Source organism: Lepisosteus oculatus, chromosome 22 (genome assembly GCF_040954835.1).
Source record: "Lepisosteus oculatus isolate fLepOcu1 chromosome 22, fLepOcu1.hap2, whole genome shotgun sequence".
In the NCBI taxonomy this organism is placed as follows: domain Eukaryota; kingdom Metazoa; phylum Chordata; class Actinopteri; order Semionotiformes; family Lepisosteidae; genus Lepisosteus; species Lepisosteus oculatus.
The window spans coordinates 12961147-12979427 of NC_090717.1; the positions used below are offsets into that span (position 1 = coordinate 12961147).

The 18281-nt window shown below is 38.3% G+C and overlaps 1 protein-coding gene across 15 annotated transcripts in view; it reads right to left on the bottom strand.

Moving 5' to 3' along the window:
• Window positions 1-18281, bottom strand: part of atxn2 (ataxin 2) — a 46835-nt gene that overhangs the window by 19412 nt on the left and 9142 nt on the right. For 8 of the 15 annotated variants that reach the window (XM_015366201.2, XM_015366200.2, XM_015366198.2 and 5 more), the window contains exons 2-10: window positions 17423-17459; window positions 15320-15379; window positions 14345-14416; window positions 14108-14258; window positions 13417-13431; window positions 8519-8640; window positions 7568-7659; window positions 6617-6811; window positions 4921-5093 (exon numbers count right to left, since the gene is read on the bottom strand). In XM_015366201.2, coding sequence (XP_015221687.1) covers window positions 4921-5093; window positions 6617-6811; window positions 7568-7659; window positions 8519-8640; window positions 13417-13431; window positions 14108-14258; window positions 14345-14416; window positions 15320-15379; window positions 17423-17459 — 917 coding nt within the window. The remainder of the gene's footprint in view (window positions 1-4920; window positions 5094-6616; window positions 6812-7567; window positions 7660-8518; window positions 8641-13416; window positions 13432-14107; window positions 14259-14344; window positions 14417-15319; window positions 15380-17422; window positions 17460-18281) is intronic. The other 7 variants (XM_069182264.1, XM_015366204.2, XM_015366203.2 and 4 more) reach the window with 1 other exon arrangement.

Sequence of the window (18281 nt, forward strand, 5' to 3'; positions counted from 1 at the left end):
GTTGAAAGTTCATCCCCTTTCAATTTGATTTCCACAAACTTTTTATAGCCCCCAAAGCCAAGCCTATAATCCATTACAACATTCTTCCTCAAATGAACTGGCTTCATTAAAATCCAAAATACTGTTGCCTTATACCAGAAAACTTTATTCCACCAGGCACCAGTTAATCTCTTGCAGACTCCATTCACTTAAATTGTACAGTTTGAACAGTTTCTTGGCATAAACCCTTCCATGAAGAATTGTTCCCAATATTTTTAGTCCAACAATGCAAGAAAAGGCCAGGATTCAGACCTTCTCCATTTCAGTTGAAAAATGTGTCTAGATATCATCTGTGCTACAAACACACAATCTTTAGTTAGTATTACTTTTTGATGGTTTTGGGTGGTCACGTCTGTCAGTTTCTTCATATTATAATGCAGTCTTGTGTGCCTCACTCTAACCACATATCTTGCAACTCCAAGACAAATGCAATCACATGTATTTTTGTACTGTTTCTCTTAATTTATGCTAGTCCCCAAAAAATCAAATACTTAAAATAAATGACAGGTTCCTTTTTAAATGATTAATGGTTTGTCTTGGTAATGTTTCAAGATTTTAAAACCAACCACCCAAAACTCCTACAATACTCCAAGTATAATAAATGCACAATATTTTAAAGGTCAGGCTGCCACTGGGGCAGGGTTAATTCAAATCTACAATTAGCAGCTAGCTTGGATAATATCTCTTCAGACATATTGGAATAAAATTAAATCTTGAAGCATCAAGAATAACATCAGAAGGAATGCATCACAAATGAACAAATATTCCAATAGTGAAACGTAGCCGATACCACACTGAAGGATTTTTCCAAACCCTGTCATTTTTTCCACATTCCAGTAGGTATTCGAAGATTAAAATGATGCCCTATGCACCAGGAGAGGTTTCAGAAACCAGAGAACAAAACTGCACTTAAAACTGAAGGAGAAAAAATGGAGGTGGTTTTTGCTTTTAAAGAAAAAAGGCAAAGCTCAACAAGGCTTAGAAATATGCACCAGATTTGTTCTCAGTCAATGTTCAAGTACTCTAGGCCTGCATACCGTAATGTGAGCTGCCTTTTGGCATGCAGAAACACTACTGTGAATTCTTGCATGTTTATATTAGAAATTGTGCAACAATTAGACCCAGATTTCTCCTCAGGTCCAAGAGCAGGTCCCATGACAGTTACCATGCCTGTTACAACTAGTTACCCCTGCTATCAAGCAAGCTAGATGGGCTCAAACTCCTCTCATTCTTCGTTCTCACTGGTTATGTGATTGAAACTGAGGAACCCACCGAGACATTACAATACGAAAGGTCATTCCATAAATGTAATAGCTTGCCAACTGCTCTTAGTTTTATATTGTAAAGAAATACATTTTAATACAATGGTATTCTACATGGACTGCCCATTCTAATAGTGCCCGTGATGAAAATACAAATACAGAATATACACTATAAATCACAAATGCACTTAACCACCAATAATTCCAGAGAATTTTTTTTTGCGCCAGTTGCAGTGACATTTTATTGAACAGACAAATATAATTTACTATGGTCACCAACAAGGCTGTCCAGAAGGGCATTATGAGAGAAGGGCTAACCAACCGTGTGGCCATTGCTGGAAGTAAAACTGGTGACAAATACTTTGCACCAGGTTGCAGCTGTAGCCTTTGAGGCTTCTGCCTCATTCTTCTTATATCCTTTTACCTTGTCTCTGAGCCCTAGATACCACACGTCACCCCAGCTCATCACAGAGATGTTCAGTGGTGCTGAGACTGAAGCAGGCATTCAAGGCAACACTGTCACACTTGCACACTGTGCTTGTAGGACATGCCCATTCCTCATCAGAATGTGCCTTTAGGAGGCACAGCAAGCAAAGTCTTAGGACTTGGATCAATATAGCACTGTTTAGGCAGACTGACAGCAATCACGTCAAGCTGAGTTTGTAGCTTCTACTCACTCCTAGCCAGACCCCACTAGGACCTCTGCACTGATCTTGGCAAAGTGTCACTTCATGACAGATATTGTGGGAGACCTTTGACTATGTAGGACTATAATGGCTTCCCAGGCTAGAAATGTCTTTAGTGCTCACAGCAAGCAGGTAAGCCACAGTGCAGAAAAGGTCTAGCTTCCAACATACTGATGGCACCAAGGAGGTGTTCTATGTATTAGTAGGATGCTCCTGAAACTCAGGATATTTGCAGAACACCAATGCAAGCCTGGTACAACAGGCTTCCTCTGTTTAAATTAAGGGAAATATTTTGCTTTTGTGAAACACTTGTAATTAAGATGGCTTATTTTGCTTTGGTGAATATTGAAATTTAAAACCAAAACTGGCAAAATGGTAAAAACAGTGCAATATATTTTGGAGAGGACTATTTCTCAACCACCTACTATGATAAATATTTTTTGCTTAAGTCCTTAGAGTAACTCTTAGTTTAATGGGTAATGTCACAAATGCATTCATCAGACAGTTTTAAGAAAGTGATGAGAATGGTCCATACATTTCCATACAAGTTTCCTTTCCAGTTCCTTGACCTGTCTGGCTGTATTACTGCACCATCTTCTTTAGTCCTTTTCAACTAATTCAAAACTATAAACTGCTTCATCCACAGGACTGTGCAGTTTCTCCCTCTCCACTGGTTTACTCTTCCATCATCAAATCCAGCACAAGGTTCTTGTACATTTACTGTGGTAAGCCAGGACAAAACTACTTTTACACCTCTCTGACTTTAAATGCATTTTTATGCATTGTACTGCCCTTACTGCAAGCCATATTAATGAAGAAATGTGCAAAAAGTTTTAAAACGTATTCTCCTTACCAATTCTCTCATTAAGTGACTTTCACAACAGGTTCAAATGGAGATAATCTATTAAAAAATTAGATTCACCCATTCATCACTCTATTCATCAAAAACACTCTTCCTAGTAAGTGTCATAGCACCCCAGACCCTATCCCAGAAGCTCTGAAAGGCACACGGCAGGAATTAATCCTGAACTGCACCCCATTTAACCAAGAGGGAGAGAAACTACACATGGACATGGAGAGAACCACTCAGATCAACTAGGAAATTACATTTAATATCAAACCAGCTTTCACAGTATCTGAAAATGATGTAACTTTAAACAAATGTTTTAATTTCTTATAGTTTTGGACATGCATCTCCATCTAATACTGCAAACTCAAGATGTTCTCAGCTGTCCAATGATTAGAATTTCCATTATCTCAGAACATCTTGTAACAGTGAACCCACAGTATAAAAACTGCCACTATTTAGGTGCTGGATAAAAACATTCTGAAGAGAAAGTGCAAACATTAAGGGTTTGGATACATGTAGACCATGTAAAGACAGCTATATTAATCAATGCACTCAAAGGCACCTTGGAACAAATGGTAAAAGGGCTAAGTGTAAATCTAGGAATCAATGTTTTTGGGACTAAATCAGGAAAAATGTTAAATGAAATGCAAGATGAACATTGATTATGATCCCTAGGAGTGTTGGAAACTAATCACTAAAAAGTTTTTCATTACTGGTTTTGTTCATACCATTCTGATGCTCCAGGTATACTTGTTTCTTGCAACTAAGACAAGTGCACCTCTGACAAGTTTTATCAGACCTAAACTACAAAAAAAGTCTGCATGTTACAGGATGTAGTACCATGTGCAAGCCATCACTCCTCTCTCAGCTTTAAGAACAGTTTATTGTTTAAAAAGCATTTACATTGCACTTCCAAAAACAGCAGACAGACCACCCCAAACATGAGTGCCACACTCAACTTGGTTCGATTATGAAATTAGGAAGTTTAAACTTCAGATGCTAAACATTGTAACACGATTCTTTCCCCTGAAAATTGGAAAGCAAAATGCTGTGGACCCTTAAGATATTAAATACTTTCATGCTTCTACAAAAGATGTAGGCTACAATCTGCATGTTAAAAAGGATTCACAAAGACTCTGAATGGGTACATAAAGATGGAAAAAACATATTTAACACTACATACTGGAAACAGTGCAGTAAGGGTTCTGTGAATGACTTAGAGAAGACAAGCACTGTGCTGGGAATGAGTGAAATCCTGAGAGGGGGAACAACCCCTGTACAGCAAAGCCAAGAAAAGCACGTCTTGGTAACAGGAGTAGGCATGCTGTACCTTATTGAAAAGCTGAGCCAAATGATGTGAATTTCAAATCTTGATTTGATTAAGATTTGATTAACAATTGAACTAATATTCTGAATAACCAACCATACACTCATTTCTTGCACTGCATTTTGACATATTGCTGGTTTCCCAGTTCAGACTTTGAATGCTATTTAATGCCAAGATCCTGTACATCTGGAAAAGCAGAACATTTCACAGCTTGCAATACCAAAATGCTGACTATCTTCGGTGCAAATGTGACCTGCTCTCCTAAAACCAAGGTTTATTGTCAAGCGGATTCTGCTAAATGCTCTCTTGACAGCTTGAAATTTCTTACTTTATAAAGCTTTTAGGATTGGTTTTTTTGAGAGCTCATCATTAAAAGCAAAAGCCTCCACACTGAAAACCTGGCCCCAAAGACCCTGGTTTTAAAAAGCAGGTCCAAAACAGAAGAAAATTCTACACTTCAGCTGGAATCCTAACACCGTCATTAACCAGACAAAAACTCAGAAGGCACAATATGCAATAAGAAAAATATTGCATGTGAAATTAAAGAACCACTACACACCATTAACTGTACTCATTCCTATTTTTGTGCCTACTTCTATTAAACCTTTTATTGAAACCCCAAGGGCTTAATTTTTGTGGACAGCGCATTAAATAGAAATGTACATTTGACATGATAGAGTTATCGGCCAGTGAAATAAACCACACCAAGGACATTCCTAAAAACGACTTAGGAGTCACAGAAGCTTGGGTCATTACCTCCGTTGACCACTCTTTGGTCGGCTCCAGAGCTGGGACTGTAGTCATGAGGTCCAGGCCGGGGAGGAGGAGGGCCTGAGCCACTCTGCACCAATCTGGGAGAATTCTGCCTGCCTGTCCCCCACGACATCCCGTCCCTGTTCCTCTGCCCTGGTGGAATGTATTTGTTTTCTCTGGGGGAGACGAGACAAGAACAGTTTTGAAAATTTCATTTCACTCTGGTGCCTAATTTTTCCACAGAGCTGGCAAGCCATTTGATTGGCAATTCTCTCTCAACGTTTGGACAGTTAGTGTCGATGCAGGTATGCGTCTTAATACTTCAGGTTCTCAGTGATATGATTGAATTGTTAACAAGTAAAAAAAAAACAGTACAAAGATGGTTCTTTTTACTGTTTTGTACTGATTCCAGAACAGCAATCAATCAGCATTACAACTACAATAATCTGGAGAATAGTGTCTGGGTCATTCTCAGCTGTCTTACTTACAAAGTTAGTGAGTGAGTCTTAGGGAAGTTGGATTCCTTAATCCTGCTTCAAAACTGGTCTTAAGGTGTGTAGAACAATTCTGCTTTATATAAATCCCCAGTATAACTTTGTTAGTTTGGCTTGGCTTTTAAAATCAGACACTTTGTTAGTACAATTCCCGTCATGATCAGACTTACAGTACTACAACTGTGACCTGCTTGGGAAAACAAGGAGTAAATTTCCAGGTGAGTCTGGGACTTAAGTTATTTTAAAAATAAGAAATGAAGAGAACGAAACTCTGCTCCAACTATTTCAATATTTTTATGTATTAAACCAATTTGGTAATAACGGTTTAACATAAAACAGAGTATAACAAATGAAAGTACAGCTGTGAAAGCTAACCCAAACAGGAGTAATTACATTTGTTTACAATAAGAATCCTGCATTAAGTTATGTAAAAAACAAAGTTAAAAGTATGACCACTCAGTAAGAAAACTGAAAAAAGTCCAAAACTGAGGCAAAGGAGGAAGAAGGAAAACACAGAAAACCAACAAATCAATAAAGCTTGCACTTATCCTTCCGACTTTAAACTTTGACCCTTCTCAAGGGATTCTACATTTTGTACAACAGATCACACTTGCAGACTTCAATAGCATTTGTAAGAGGAGTGTTGGAAGATTTGTACTATAATCCAACAAACCCTTCAGCAATAATGAGATATTGAGCTACCCTTCACAGGGTTAAGACAGCACAACTGCAATTGGATTACCAAGCCCGGATGAGAAGTCTCTGTTAATTGCTTTAATCATTTTCTTTAAAGCCTTTAACACTTTTGTATAGCTGGTAAAACCACGTTTGTCTTTATAACTAGGAACAAACAAAACTTGGCCAGGATAACTTCTTTACAATTAACAGCCAGCAGTATTGTACCATGAAAACTGACGGCCATCTTACCAAGATGAGTGATCTGTAATAAAGCTTCTTTTCCACAATTATTCACATCCTGTACTGCTGAAGCCTAGATTTATTGTTTAAATAATTACTTTCTGAAACCACTTTAATAAGGATGTTCTTGGAGTGTCATCTCTACATAGTTAATAATTGGGATTTAATTTGTTCCTAGATGTGCCCAAAAGGCAAGGCACTTAAGACAGCAAAATAAAAATTGGACCCTTTTCTCACACATTCCAAACGATTAGGTTTTGCGAGGATACTGAGGCCTTGGCCCGTACCTGGAGTTCATGCTGTGTCCTTCGCGCTCCGCAGTTCGCACCACAGCTGTGAATTTCTCCTCCTCGCTGCGGTCATCGTTCTCCAGCGCAACCCTGGCTTTATAGGTGGAGCTAGACTCGATCTCCTCGGCCAGCTGAGCAGCTCGGGCCTCTCGCTTCAGGAACTCCTCTGAATTGTCCCTTTCCAGGGGAACTCTGGAAACAAATGAAATCAAACAAATGACATTCTTTAACTCACACCTGGAGTCACTTACCATTGATGCAATGTGATTAGATCAAGGCCTGACTGCATTTTAATTGAATCAAGGCTGAATATAATTTCCAACTCTTTGAGGATCTGTTTTTAGCTTCAAATTCCGCCAAGATAAAAAAAAAACAGTAAATTCATTATATAAATGCACAAACATAGGCTGCACCATGAAAATTTGGTTTTTAAGGCAATGGAAATAAATTAGTCTTTCTACTTCAGGTTCCTGACCTGCTAGATGTTTACTACTTGATTCAAGTATAGAGGCCAATGCAGCAGTCAAGTCTTGACTGTGTTAATAATGGGTATACTACTAGCAAATGCTAACACTTAATTTAGGACATTAAAATCATGAAAGCTGGAAGGAAAAATATCCTAAACAAAACGAAGGGCACAATGCCCAATGCGACTGCAATGTCATAACAGGCAAGGCATGCTACTTTAGTAGGAAGCATTAGTTACTGCTTCCTCAGACTTCAAACCCTTATCACTATGTGTGCATGACGTGACCTGATTCTAGTGGAACCATGCTAACGTTATTTTGCTGAGAGACTGCAATCCTTCAATTTATGGATCACTGAGCTAAAGAGACTTTAGCAGCTGACAAGTCCAAATAGTACGAGTGTGTGAAACGGCATTACCAACCTGCGTACCCAAGACCACTTGTGAACCACAGATGAAACCCTGATAAAATGAGTACTTACGTGTAAGAGGATAGGCTGCTATCATAAGTCGATTTCACACCATAATTCTCTTCATTAAATCTGAACATGTCATTAGCATCCCAGCCATTGGACTGTAAAACAAAAAATTAATTGCAGTTATGAATAGATTTATTCTCGTGGGACAATGAATAAACAACAATTGTAGATTTTAAATAAGAGGTTTTTGATCATTCAGAAAGTGCCTTTATAAAAGCATTTTCTTGTTTCGGGTTCTGAGACAATGACAAATTTACCAGAACCAGTAGACAGCCAAATGTGTTGACAGATGCAGTATAAAATACTACACATTTATCTGTATAATATTACAGCTTATTAAGCAACCAATAAAAAAATCTGACTGGCTATACTGGAATTAATGAAAAACTGCAAGGAGACTTAACTGTGAAACCGATAATACTCTCAAACCTTACATTTGTTTGGACGTTTCTGTTTATATACTTATAGAAAAAATGAATTTAGTGCAAAGTGTGTAACAGTCAGTGATTTAAAGATTAAGGCAAGACTAGGTAGAAAAAACTGGAGACCTCGATGTTTGCACTGTGTTAAGGTGGAAACAACTGAGGTACACAGAGCAGTGACGCACATTTGGTCCAAGTGCTGCTGCAAAAAGAGCTCAACAGGAAATAGAAATCATTGCTGCTCGAGTGAGGCACAGCAGGTGATGAAGGTTTCAGTGATCCTCGGGCATGGTGGTGACCTTGGTACAAAACAAGACTTGGTATCTTCCTCTACACTTATCCTGCACTTCAAAAGAGTTCGCCATCATCCCTGAACTCTGCTAATCTCCTTCCTTTAAGACAGCTCACTTAGCCGTGCATCGCCCAACACAACACTGCCAGCTTTGTCATAACCCAGGGTCAACCAATGACCCTCTAAGGCATTTATTTTGAAACTTAAAACCGCAAACATCCGGATTTTGAAGAAACCCACCACATCAGTCTCCAAGGCTTCTAGGCTCTCACTGGCACTCTCCCCACCATCCCAGGGCTCCAAGTCCTTTTCTTTGTGTTCCCCGTTTACTCTAGCACTAACAGCAGAGTCTGTGAAGTTATCTGTAATTAAAAAGAGCAAGAAAGCATAAGTCAGCTGTTAATTGGCATCACATTTCAGCTCCACAAAGAGAAAATGCCGATACATATACTGAGCATCAAAAGAAACTTTTCATTATGCATGTATGGTTTTTGAAAAAGTATACAGATTTAGATATCAAATGTTTGTTGTAAACCGATCATTTTTTGAATGAACGCGATGCACTTGAGTGACTTGACTACTGCAAAAGCACTAAATCATTTTATTTGGGAAAGCTGACACAGGTGATGAGGAGATTTATCCTGTTAAATATTTACCTTGTTTTAATTAAAATAGCCCACTTATCTAAAGAATAACACCTTGATTCCACTGATATTTTGTAGGCTGGGAAGTCAGCACAGCTGCTTGATGTTTGGAGTGACCACAGCCAGTTTCTAAATTGGCAGAACACTACAATGAAATAATCCTTCAAATGAAAGGTCACAAAGTTCAACACCTTTCCAAGATCAATGGGGAAGGCCAAGTGTGAGGCTCTGACCAAAGTCCTGAATCTTGACAGAACTAGGCATTTAGTGGTTGAGTCAATCTGACCCCACTGAAGAAAAGTTACAAACGAGACCAGGTACATGAACAATTCTACATTGAACAAGTCCCAAGACCTCATTTGATGACCTTCCTACAGAGCGCTCACATAACAGCTTTCTTGCAAGAATGCGACATGACAAGCCGGCTACCAGAAGCAAGCGTTTGCAACCTAGGGACATTTGTATACCTTTCGCCGATTTAAATGGTGGCCACACATAACTAACCTGTGACTTTAACACCGCAGTCAATGGGCATAATGAATTTACAACCTTCTCCAAAACAAATCCTGAAAGCTTTATAAGTTTATGGACTTATGTGATAGTTTCTTTTGATGTGTAGTATATTCCAAAAAACACAAGCAAATCTACAGCATGCACTCAAACATTAAACACTATAATGTATGAGTTTCATAAGCACTCATACTGCAGCCTTTAGGCATGTCATATTTTAGACAAAAAATTAAACCTCTGAAACCGAAAAACACCTTTCACCAGTAGGAGTAAAAGTAGAATGGGGGAGGGGGGTAGGTGGCAAAACATTTGGACAATACTGCCATGATCCCCAGGGTTTTTGAAAAGAGCTTTAGACAAATGAATCTGCTGCAAGCAGCAGCAACAATATTGCCTCAGAGGAAGAGAAAAACACAGTACTAGCACTGTCACTATATTTGCTAGTTCAGGTTAATAAAACTATCCTCTCCAACTACAAAAATTAGTTTTGGCTCTTAGGTCAAAGAATACAGTGTTAGTGTACCACAAAATGTTTATATATATATGCAACACAAGACTTCCAAATGGCAATACTCTTGACAATGAATATGTGAAGAGTAAGAAGCAGTGGACAGACCTATATCAATAAAAACTGGTTATAACCTTACTGGTGCATAAAAGTTCTAGCAATTTGAATAAACCCTTGCAAACTGCTTGTGAATCAGTAAAAAATCAAGTGTTAATTAAGCAAACAAAACCACTATCTTTCATCACAAAATACTATTCCAAAAGGCCTGTACATTTCCACTTATTGAACCTGTAGATAGTTTGTCAGGTTTTTGGAGTCGCTTAAAATACGTCCCTTTGTCATAAATGAACTGACTAGTGAAGTTTATTAGAAGCATGCACTATATACAAATTTATGGCAGAAATAGTGTAGAAGCCTTTAGATCAATGCTCTTCACACAATTTATGCAATCAAAGCTTTCAGCTGAGAACAATGAACCTTCGGGCAGTGTCAAATCGTTATCACCATTGCTAGGCAATCAGCTCAGTATCTTTAACCAGTAAGCCTGTAAGTAACTGCAAGCGTTTACGAACTCCAAGAATTGTAAACTAACCAGATCATGGTTTCATTCCAGTTGTGATGAGCATAAAATAAACTGGCTATGTTCCAATATGACAAAGGTGCAGCTCTTGAATCAGAGGGACTCAAGTTCTGTACAGAACTTCCCCTCAAGGAATAAACCTTTTGAAATTAGTCATGTGAAGGGTAGCAATTTTAGGTCTGACAGAGCTGTTCCGATTTGGCTTGTGAAAAGTCATGCTTGCTTACATTATGTATCACTGATCAATTTACTCACATTTCAAGAAAGCTGCACTGTACCAGTACAAATGATTTATAATTACATTATAATGATTAGCTCACGTAACTTGCAAGCTGCATGTGATGGGGTTACATAGTTAAGACAAAACAGAAAAAATGAGGCTTTAAAAAAAAGTATCATTCATGCTGAACTGTCCCTAGCCCCAATTTGTTAGCTAGACAACACCTCCAGAGAGCAAAGCAACACCTTGATCAAGACTAACTGATTTAATCACACGCTCAAACCACACCCAGAGTTACTGCTGACCAAAAAGAGGGCCTTTGGCTAACAGTTGTTGTATGAGAGGAGAAATCTGCAACAGCATTTTCTGACCTATTTTAAAGGACAACAATTCCCCCCCCCCAATATACAATACTTTAAATGCAGAAACAAATTACAAATAATGTACAGGCAACTTGTCCATTTGGACTGACAAATTAATTTTCAGTCTTTAACGAAAATAGATATCAACTGCAACTGTTCTATAAAAAGTGCCTGTAAATGACTTTAACAACTACAAAGCAGGCTGTCTAGCAAGAATGAGGGAAATGCTGCATTGTACATTAGAATGTTCCATACTGCTAGTCCGTAAAGCTGTAGCGCATACACAATCAACTCAGGAAGCACTGCCTTACTGTATTCACATCCAATATGAAAGATTTCAAATATATTAAGTGTACAAAAACAAATGTTTGCTTCTATAACTGTGCTCAAAACTATTCATGTACAGCTAAGAATGCAGTGTTAAGGGCGATGCAAAAACCACCAGAAACAGGTGCATCACTGCAACAATTAATTAAATCTTTCACTAAATTTTGTCAGGCTTAAACAAACTATGGAGCATGCCACTGACAGCATTTAAAGAGCAGACCAATATGAAACATGGTAAAGGCAATTTTAAAGTTAGGGGATATATAATTTCTGGGAAAACAGTACAAAATAAGATATAAGATCACTTTATTGGCCAAATACAATTCCTTGTATTAGGGAACCCCAGCTTGCTCTCCATGAGACACACAGACAGGGAGAGAAGCTGAGGGTCAGAGCGCAGGGTCAGCCATTTATACAGCACCCCTGGAGCAGTTGGGGTGAAGGGCCTTGCTCAGGGGCCCAATGGAGTAGGATTCCTCTGCTGGCCGCAGGATACGAACCGGCAACCTTCCAGCCACAGGTCCAGATCCTGAGCCACAGAGCCACCACACCGCCCCCAGTGAAAATGAAAGGAGAGATGTACAATGAGATGTAATGTTGGCTTTTTGTGATTAATAACTGTCAGCATTTGGCATAAAAAAATTTAAAACGTCACTGGAAAGCAATTAAGAGTCACTTTGGTATGTTTTCTTTTTGAATTATTTAAAACCAGAATAAAAGGTAGTACTGCCTGAATAAGCAATTTAAAAGTGACATTTACCACCTTGCCTGGCAAACGCAATCTTGTTTTAATTAAAACTAACGTATTCCACATTTCTTGATTGTTTCTGCTACAGACTTGTGTCCCACCTGTAAAACAAGTACATGGCACCACAAAAACCAACAATTTCATGAAGTTCAAATCGATGCAAGATTGATTTCCTGCAAAACTGGGAACAAGGGGGAAATGGAGAAGAAACGTTTATAAATGTCCTTGCAACTGTACCCTAAGTAATAACTGTAGTGAAATAGACATCACTCTGGACTAGATTGATGTTCAGATTTCACTTAACTAGGGTCTCGCACCTTCTTGTCTGGATTTCCGGCACTCTTCAGTGTCAGAGGCAGAGCATTTGACAAACGCACCATACTAATCTTAAAGACCGACCTTACTTAATTTCTGCCAACGTACATACTTGAGAGAAAAAGGCTAACTTGTGTTTCTTTGCATAAAAGTATGTAAATACGGCTTTGAAAACAGAACAGGGAATTTGCCCAGGTTTCAGATGGAATTAATCCAAGTGGAGGATGGGGGGTGAAGTAGGAAACCCAAGGTGGGATTTCATTTTTACACATAGATCAGGTTCTCTGTTCAATCACCTCATTTCACCTTGCGCACGCTTAATGAACCAATCAAACCTCGCGTTAGTCCACCTCCTCTGCATGCTTATACTAACATACAAAAACAAAACCTGAAAAGAAAGGTGGATGGCTGGCATATCCCAGATTAACAAAAAACACTTAGGTCACTAGAACAGCTTCCTAACATGAATATGTACTTAACATGCCAAGCATGGGGAGTGTACCTTAAATATTTTCACAACATGACCTCAAATCACTAAAGTGAAAACAATACAAACCCACTGGAAAAAGGAATCTCTTATGTGTTATACCAGCCAAAATGAAATCAGCTTTCCATGATGGGTTAAATAAATCAAGTTTAAAGCTTCAGGATTCCAGAAAACTAATTTCACGATTAAATACCATTTCAATTTAAACATACTAAAATACGACAATTGGGACAAAGCAAATCTCTGCTTGAGATTAATGAAACCGTGCTAGTACAGCTCATATTTCATCACATGCCCAAGCTTATGATTTTAGTGTTTTATGGAGATCAAGGCAGTCAAGGAAGGCAAACTGAAGTTAAAAATCAAAACTTTCTTAAAACAAAAGGGACTATAAGTGCTTAAAATAAAGTGTGTAATAGCATAAACAAACTTATTACCTGTTTCTGAAGAAACTATATCGATTACAGAGAAAAAGAAATTGAGAAAGCATCAGTACGAAGTAAATGAACATCTGAAATGAAATATTCATAACTCTAAAAATAATATCTGCCCATTTTAAACCATTCACTGGTTACAGCTTTATTCCTATCAAGATGTTAATCACTCATCACTGCTTGTCCTACTGGAAGAATGACTTACACATAGGACTGGAACAATGATTTTCACTTTACTCATATGTATAGATAATTTAATATCTCTTAATTTACTAGAATTGGAAATATGCATCTCAGTTTAAAAACACAATAGATGGAAGAGACTAATTTAAACAAAATCAAACAGTTTCTAGGCAGTTTGTCTGGCTTTTTTATATTCATGAAGATAAGTGAAATATCAGCAATTGGCATCTGATAATGCATTTTTCAATTAATAAAATCTGGAACCAAAAATCTAAAACTCAGTAAAACCAAGAGGGTGTATTGTAAGAATAGTGTGTATATACAGCATTAAGACTAATCTGGTCAATTAACCTCTGCCATGTCCTTTGTGTGGAGTTATCTTCATGGATACACTCTTCATACAAGACAAAGCTGGACACCCATACTAATATTTATGCACTGAGATAGTTACCAGAGGAATAACTTATCAAAAGGCAGAACATTCAAATTAAAAGACCACAGTAATGCCTACCTTTCCTTGCATAATTCAAGTCTACATCTTTAAACTGCACCACAACAACATCCGACGCCTTGAATATCATACTGTCAACAACGTCTTCACGCTTGGGACCAAGACTGTTGTCAGGGCTTTTTCGGTGAGCAGCATCAAGCACCAAGTGACACTGAAAGACAAGGCCAGGATTACTTACTGCAACCAGCAGTCCCATGCAAAAACAGGCAGAAAGTGAAACTCGATAGGCGTGGTTACCTCAGGGCCATACGTCTTAAAAACTCCTTCAAACACTACTCCATTTTTGACCTTTAATTCACATTTGGTTCCCTGAAAGAGAAAAAAATAACCTGAAGCAATCTTAATATTCATAAAGTCTGATTAACATCAAACATTACAGCAATGCATATAATTATTTTTTTTTATACTAAGTTTAGAATGGGCAGCCTCTATACTCTCTCAACTTGAAATAAAAATGGCTAACGAGCAATGGTGATGCAGTTTACATTTCCACAACACCTTGTGCAAGTCTTAAAACTTACAGATATGCAGCAAGTCACAGACATCCTGTCCAAATGAAGCCCAGCATATACCACCACATGGGGAATCAGAGTCACAATCTACAGCTGAGATAGCCCATGCTTGAACCTGTTATTTGAGTAAGCTTTTGCTGCCAGAGCTACCTGTGAATCTCACCTGAAAGTGCATTTCACAATAGTTCTTTATTCCACTGACTAAAATGGTTTCAGATATACTTCGTTGTATTAATCTCTAACAACCTAGGACTGTACCATTAGCAGCTAGTTGGAAGTGTCAATAGAGTAACAAGTCCTGGCTTGGTTTGTGGAGTACCCGACGACAACCGAGTCAGTCCTCTCTGATACACAGCTGTCGGCACTCAGGAGTCAGTGTGAAGTCAGAAAAAAAAACTGAAGATGCACACTTAAAGTTATCAGTATGCTGTTGTATCATCTTTCGCTGTTACAGAGGCTTGGAAAGGAATTTAACAGTAACAGAATTTGATTTAGAAATTAAAAGTTACATTTCTTCTTAAAGGAAAAAAATATGAATCCCTCCCAAATCATTTTTGTAAACTTATAAGGCTAACAATAATGCACTGGACAAGGAGCCCTTAAACATATTCCAAACAAGATTGAATGAGATCCACATGGCCAAACAGACAAACAGTTGGAAAAACGTATTTTCATCTCCACACATGCGGCATGTACTTACTACAACGGAGGTCAGGACATGCACCATCCTCATGTTTGCATAAACCCCATTAAAGGCAACCTGCAAGAAACAATCACATTACACCAAACATCTGGGTACTGTGTAAAGGAAAAGGGCAATGTATAGTTTTTAGTGCCACAATGCAATATTCCTTATATAAACCTGAAACTATACACTCACACCATTACACTGTTCTCATAACTGAATAGTCCTAAAATTGAATTACCCCCAAAATAAAAGTGAGGCATAAAACAGCACGTACACCTCAGACTTTAGAAAACTTGAAGTACCACAAAAGTATTAGACAGTCTTGTACAGTAATAGGTTTATTCCATGCTGAAAAGAGAAGAACGCCTTCTTCAGGTGTGAGAAAGACAGGGCAGTAGGCAAAGGTAATGTAGCAGGAGAACAAGAGCTGGGAGAGAGGAGGGGCAGGAGGCGGGAGCAGGGGACAGATAGAGTGGCCAATCAGGTAGTGTGAAGTCAGGATAGGTGAAGAGAGGGGTGAAATGAAACCTACAATGAATAAAGAGAATTTAGAAGAATAAGAGTGTCGTTGAGAGAAGGGGAAAGGTGTGATCCTAGCTGCAATTCAAGGGAGCTGTGAACAAGAAGGTTGCGCAGATTAGGTGGTCAGCGATATGAGATGATGGGGCGATCAGAAAAGAGGGCCCAATGGAGGGATCATCCTGTAGGCTGGAAAAGTTGTTGCTAATGGTCCTGGGGATAGACAGTGTCGGGGCGGTAGGGAAGCACAAAGGTATGCGGTCGTTACGGCGGGGGCTCCTGCTCGAGTTGATGGACCGAGGCGTGTTTTTGGTCCGGGCAAGGGCGTTCTACTTTCACTAGGTGTTAACAGTCCTAACTACTACTATAGCACTACCAAAGAGATATTGACATTGTATGAGATAGCTGAGGATTACCAAAATCCATCAGGTTAAGAGAAAGCAAATCCAAATAAAACCCTGATCATGGAACTGCACTTGCCAAAATATTTCAACAGCTAATTACAATAAGGGTGCACTCAAACATGTTCAGAGGGTGCTTAATCATGTGCAACAAAGGACCACAAATAATCGCAATAAAAATATGCAAACCCAAAAGAATCTTTAAATGTATAGCTAATAGATCAAGTGTGGTGAATACATCTCTAGTGTTAGCAAAAGATACTTTGCTTTAGGAATCCTTTGGAATCTGTTTATTGACATTGGTACTCACACCCGAGCCACAGACTGCCTTATCAGTGGGTCACATTGTTTACTATTGAACACATTCTGTATGGTACTCCAGGAACCGATGACTAACCTTATAGCTATACCATGACCAACACAAAATGGTACTGCAACATGGTGAACTATTTCGAAATAAAGCATTGAAATCACTTCAAATAACACGTGGAAGTTTAAACATTGTTCTCAGGTCATGTATCGTGACAATGACTGAATTCCAACTATATGCTTTACATTTTGGGCAATTATCCTTCAAAGCATAATTTACCTGGAAGCATTTTTAGGGAAAAGTGCTACATCTCACTATTCTGGAAGCATTTTTAGGGAAAAGTGCTACATCTCACTATTTTTGCATCCCTTCTTAATCGTTTAATTTAAAACGATAACTTTTACAAGTGGAAATGTATTTTTGCTTAGAATGCCACCACCAGCTACCAGGGATTAATCCAGACGGGTTTAACCCTGGACAACAAACGGAAACAGCACAGAGTCTTTAGCCCCAACATCCTCATTTTGCTCCCTATTGTCTGTCACTTAAAAACTCATTTTGATCAAGTGGAGGAAAACCGAAAGAATGAATTTGTATAGTGTCACTCCTCTACATCTTATTTCAGACATACAAGTCCTATTAACAATGTGGACCGGACTGCCCTGGAGCTAGCCGATACTGTCAAGACGGGTGAAAAAAAAATCAGTTACAATGTTCGTTATACGTTACAATTAACACTTATGAGAGCTTTGCATTAAATTTAGGTGGCCTATAAAACAGAAATTCCATGTAATTTGTAAAAATAATCAAAAGAGCTTTGAGAAAGCTACAGAAACTGAAGACCTGTACTAATAGCAAGTAAAGCAAATAAAACCTCAGACTTACTGTAGCTGAAGAAGGGCCTTTTACACTGTTACGCCCCCTGAAATAAAGAATACCGCACCATTAGAACTCAGTATGGACAAAAGACATTTGTGAAAGACATGGCAGTTAATTTCTCAGTAGAAAATATTTCCCCATTATTTTTCTCCCTCCAAAATACTTTCTTCATTAGAACAGAAAATGATAAATGAAGGACATGCAGCCCTTCTAGTGCATTTGATTGCTAGAACCTCATCAACAAGTAACTCAGGCAGTCCTTTTCCTGAAGGATCTCAAGGAAACATGGCTCAGCAATTTGCTCCATATGCCCATAGCTATACATGAAGTCCAATACAATACACTGCTCACTCAGATATACCTGCTATCAAGCAGATACCCAGTGCACACTTTCATTCATGTAAAATACTAAATAGATAGGTATTTATGCAGATCAAGAAAACACCTATGCAATATAAATTTTTTAAAAGTCAGTAATGTTGAATCAAAACCAAATTTTAACACCCCAGCAGACTACTCTAAAACCCCAGTATATAAATCTATAAGAATACTGTCGATCTGTTCCAAACCCTTCATATCATATTAAGAAAATGTAAAAGGTTTGATTTTAGAAGTTATATAATCAAAGACACATTTTTAACATGTGCAGGACAATTAAAACAGAATTTTACCTTGACACTTAGAATTCTTTAACTACTGAAATAAACGAAATGCTCCTAGTTTATCTCCACATAGGTATACTTTATTTCATTTTATGCATGTTAACAGATGTTAACAGGACTATATAAAGCAGACTACTTCTGTTCACTTATAGAGCAGTGGTTCCCAGGCCTGGCAGACCCGTTCCTGCAAGTTTTGTTTTGTT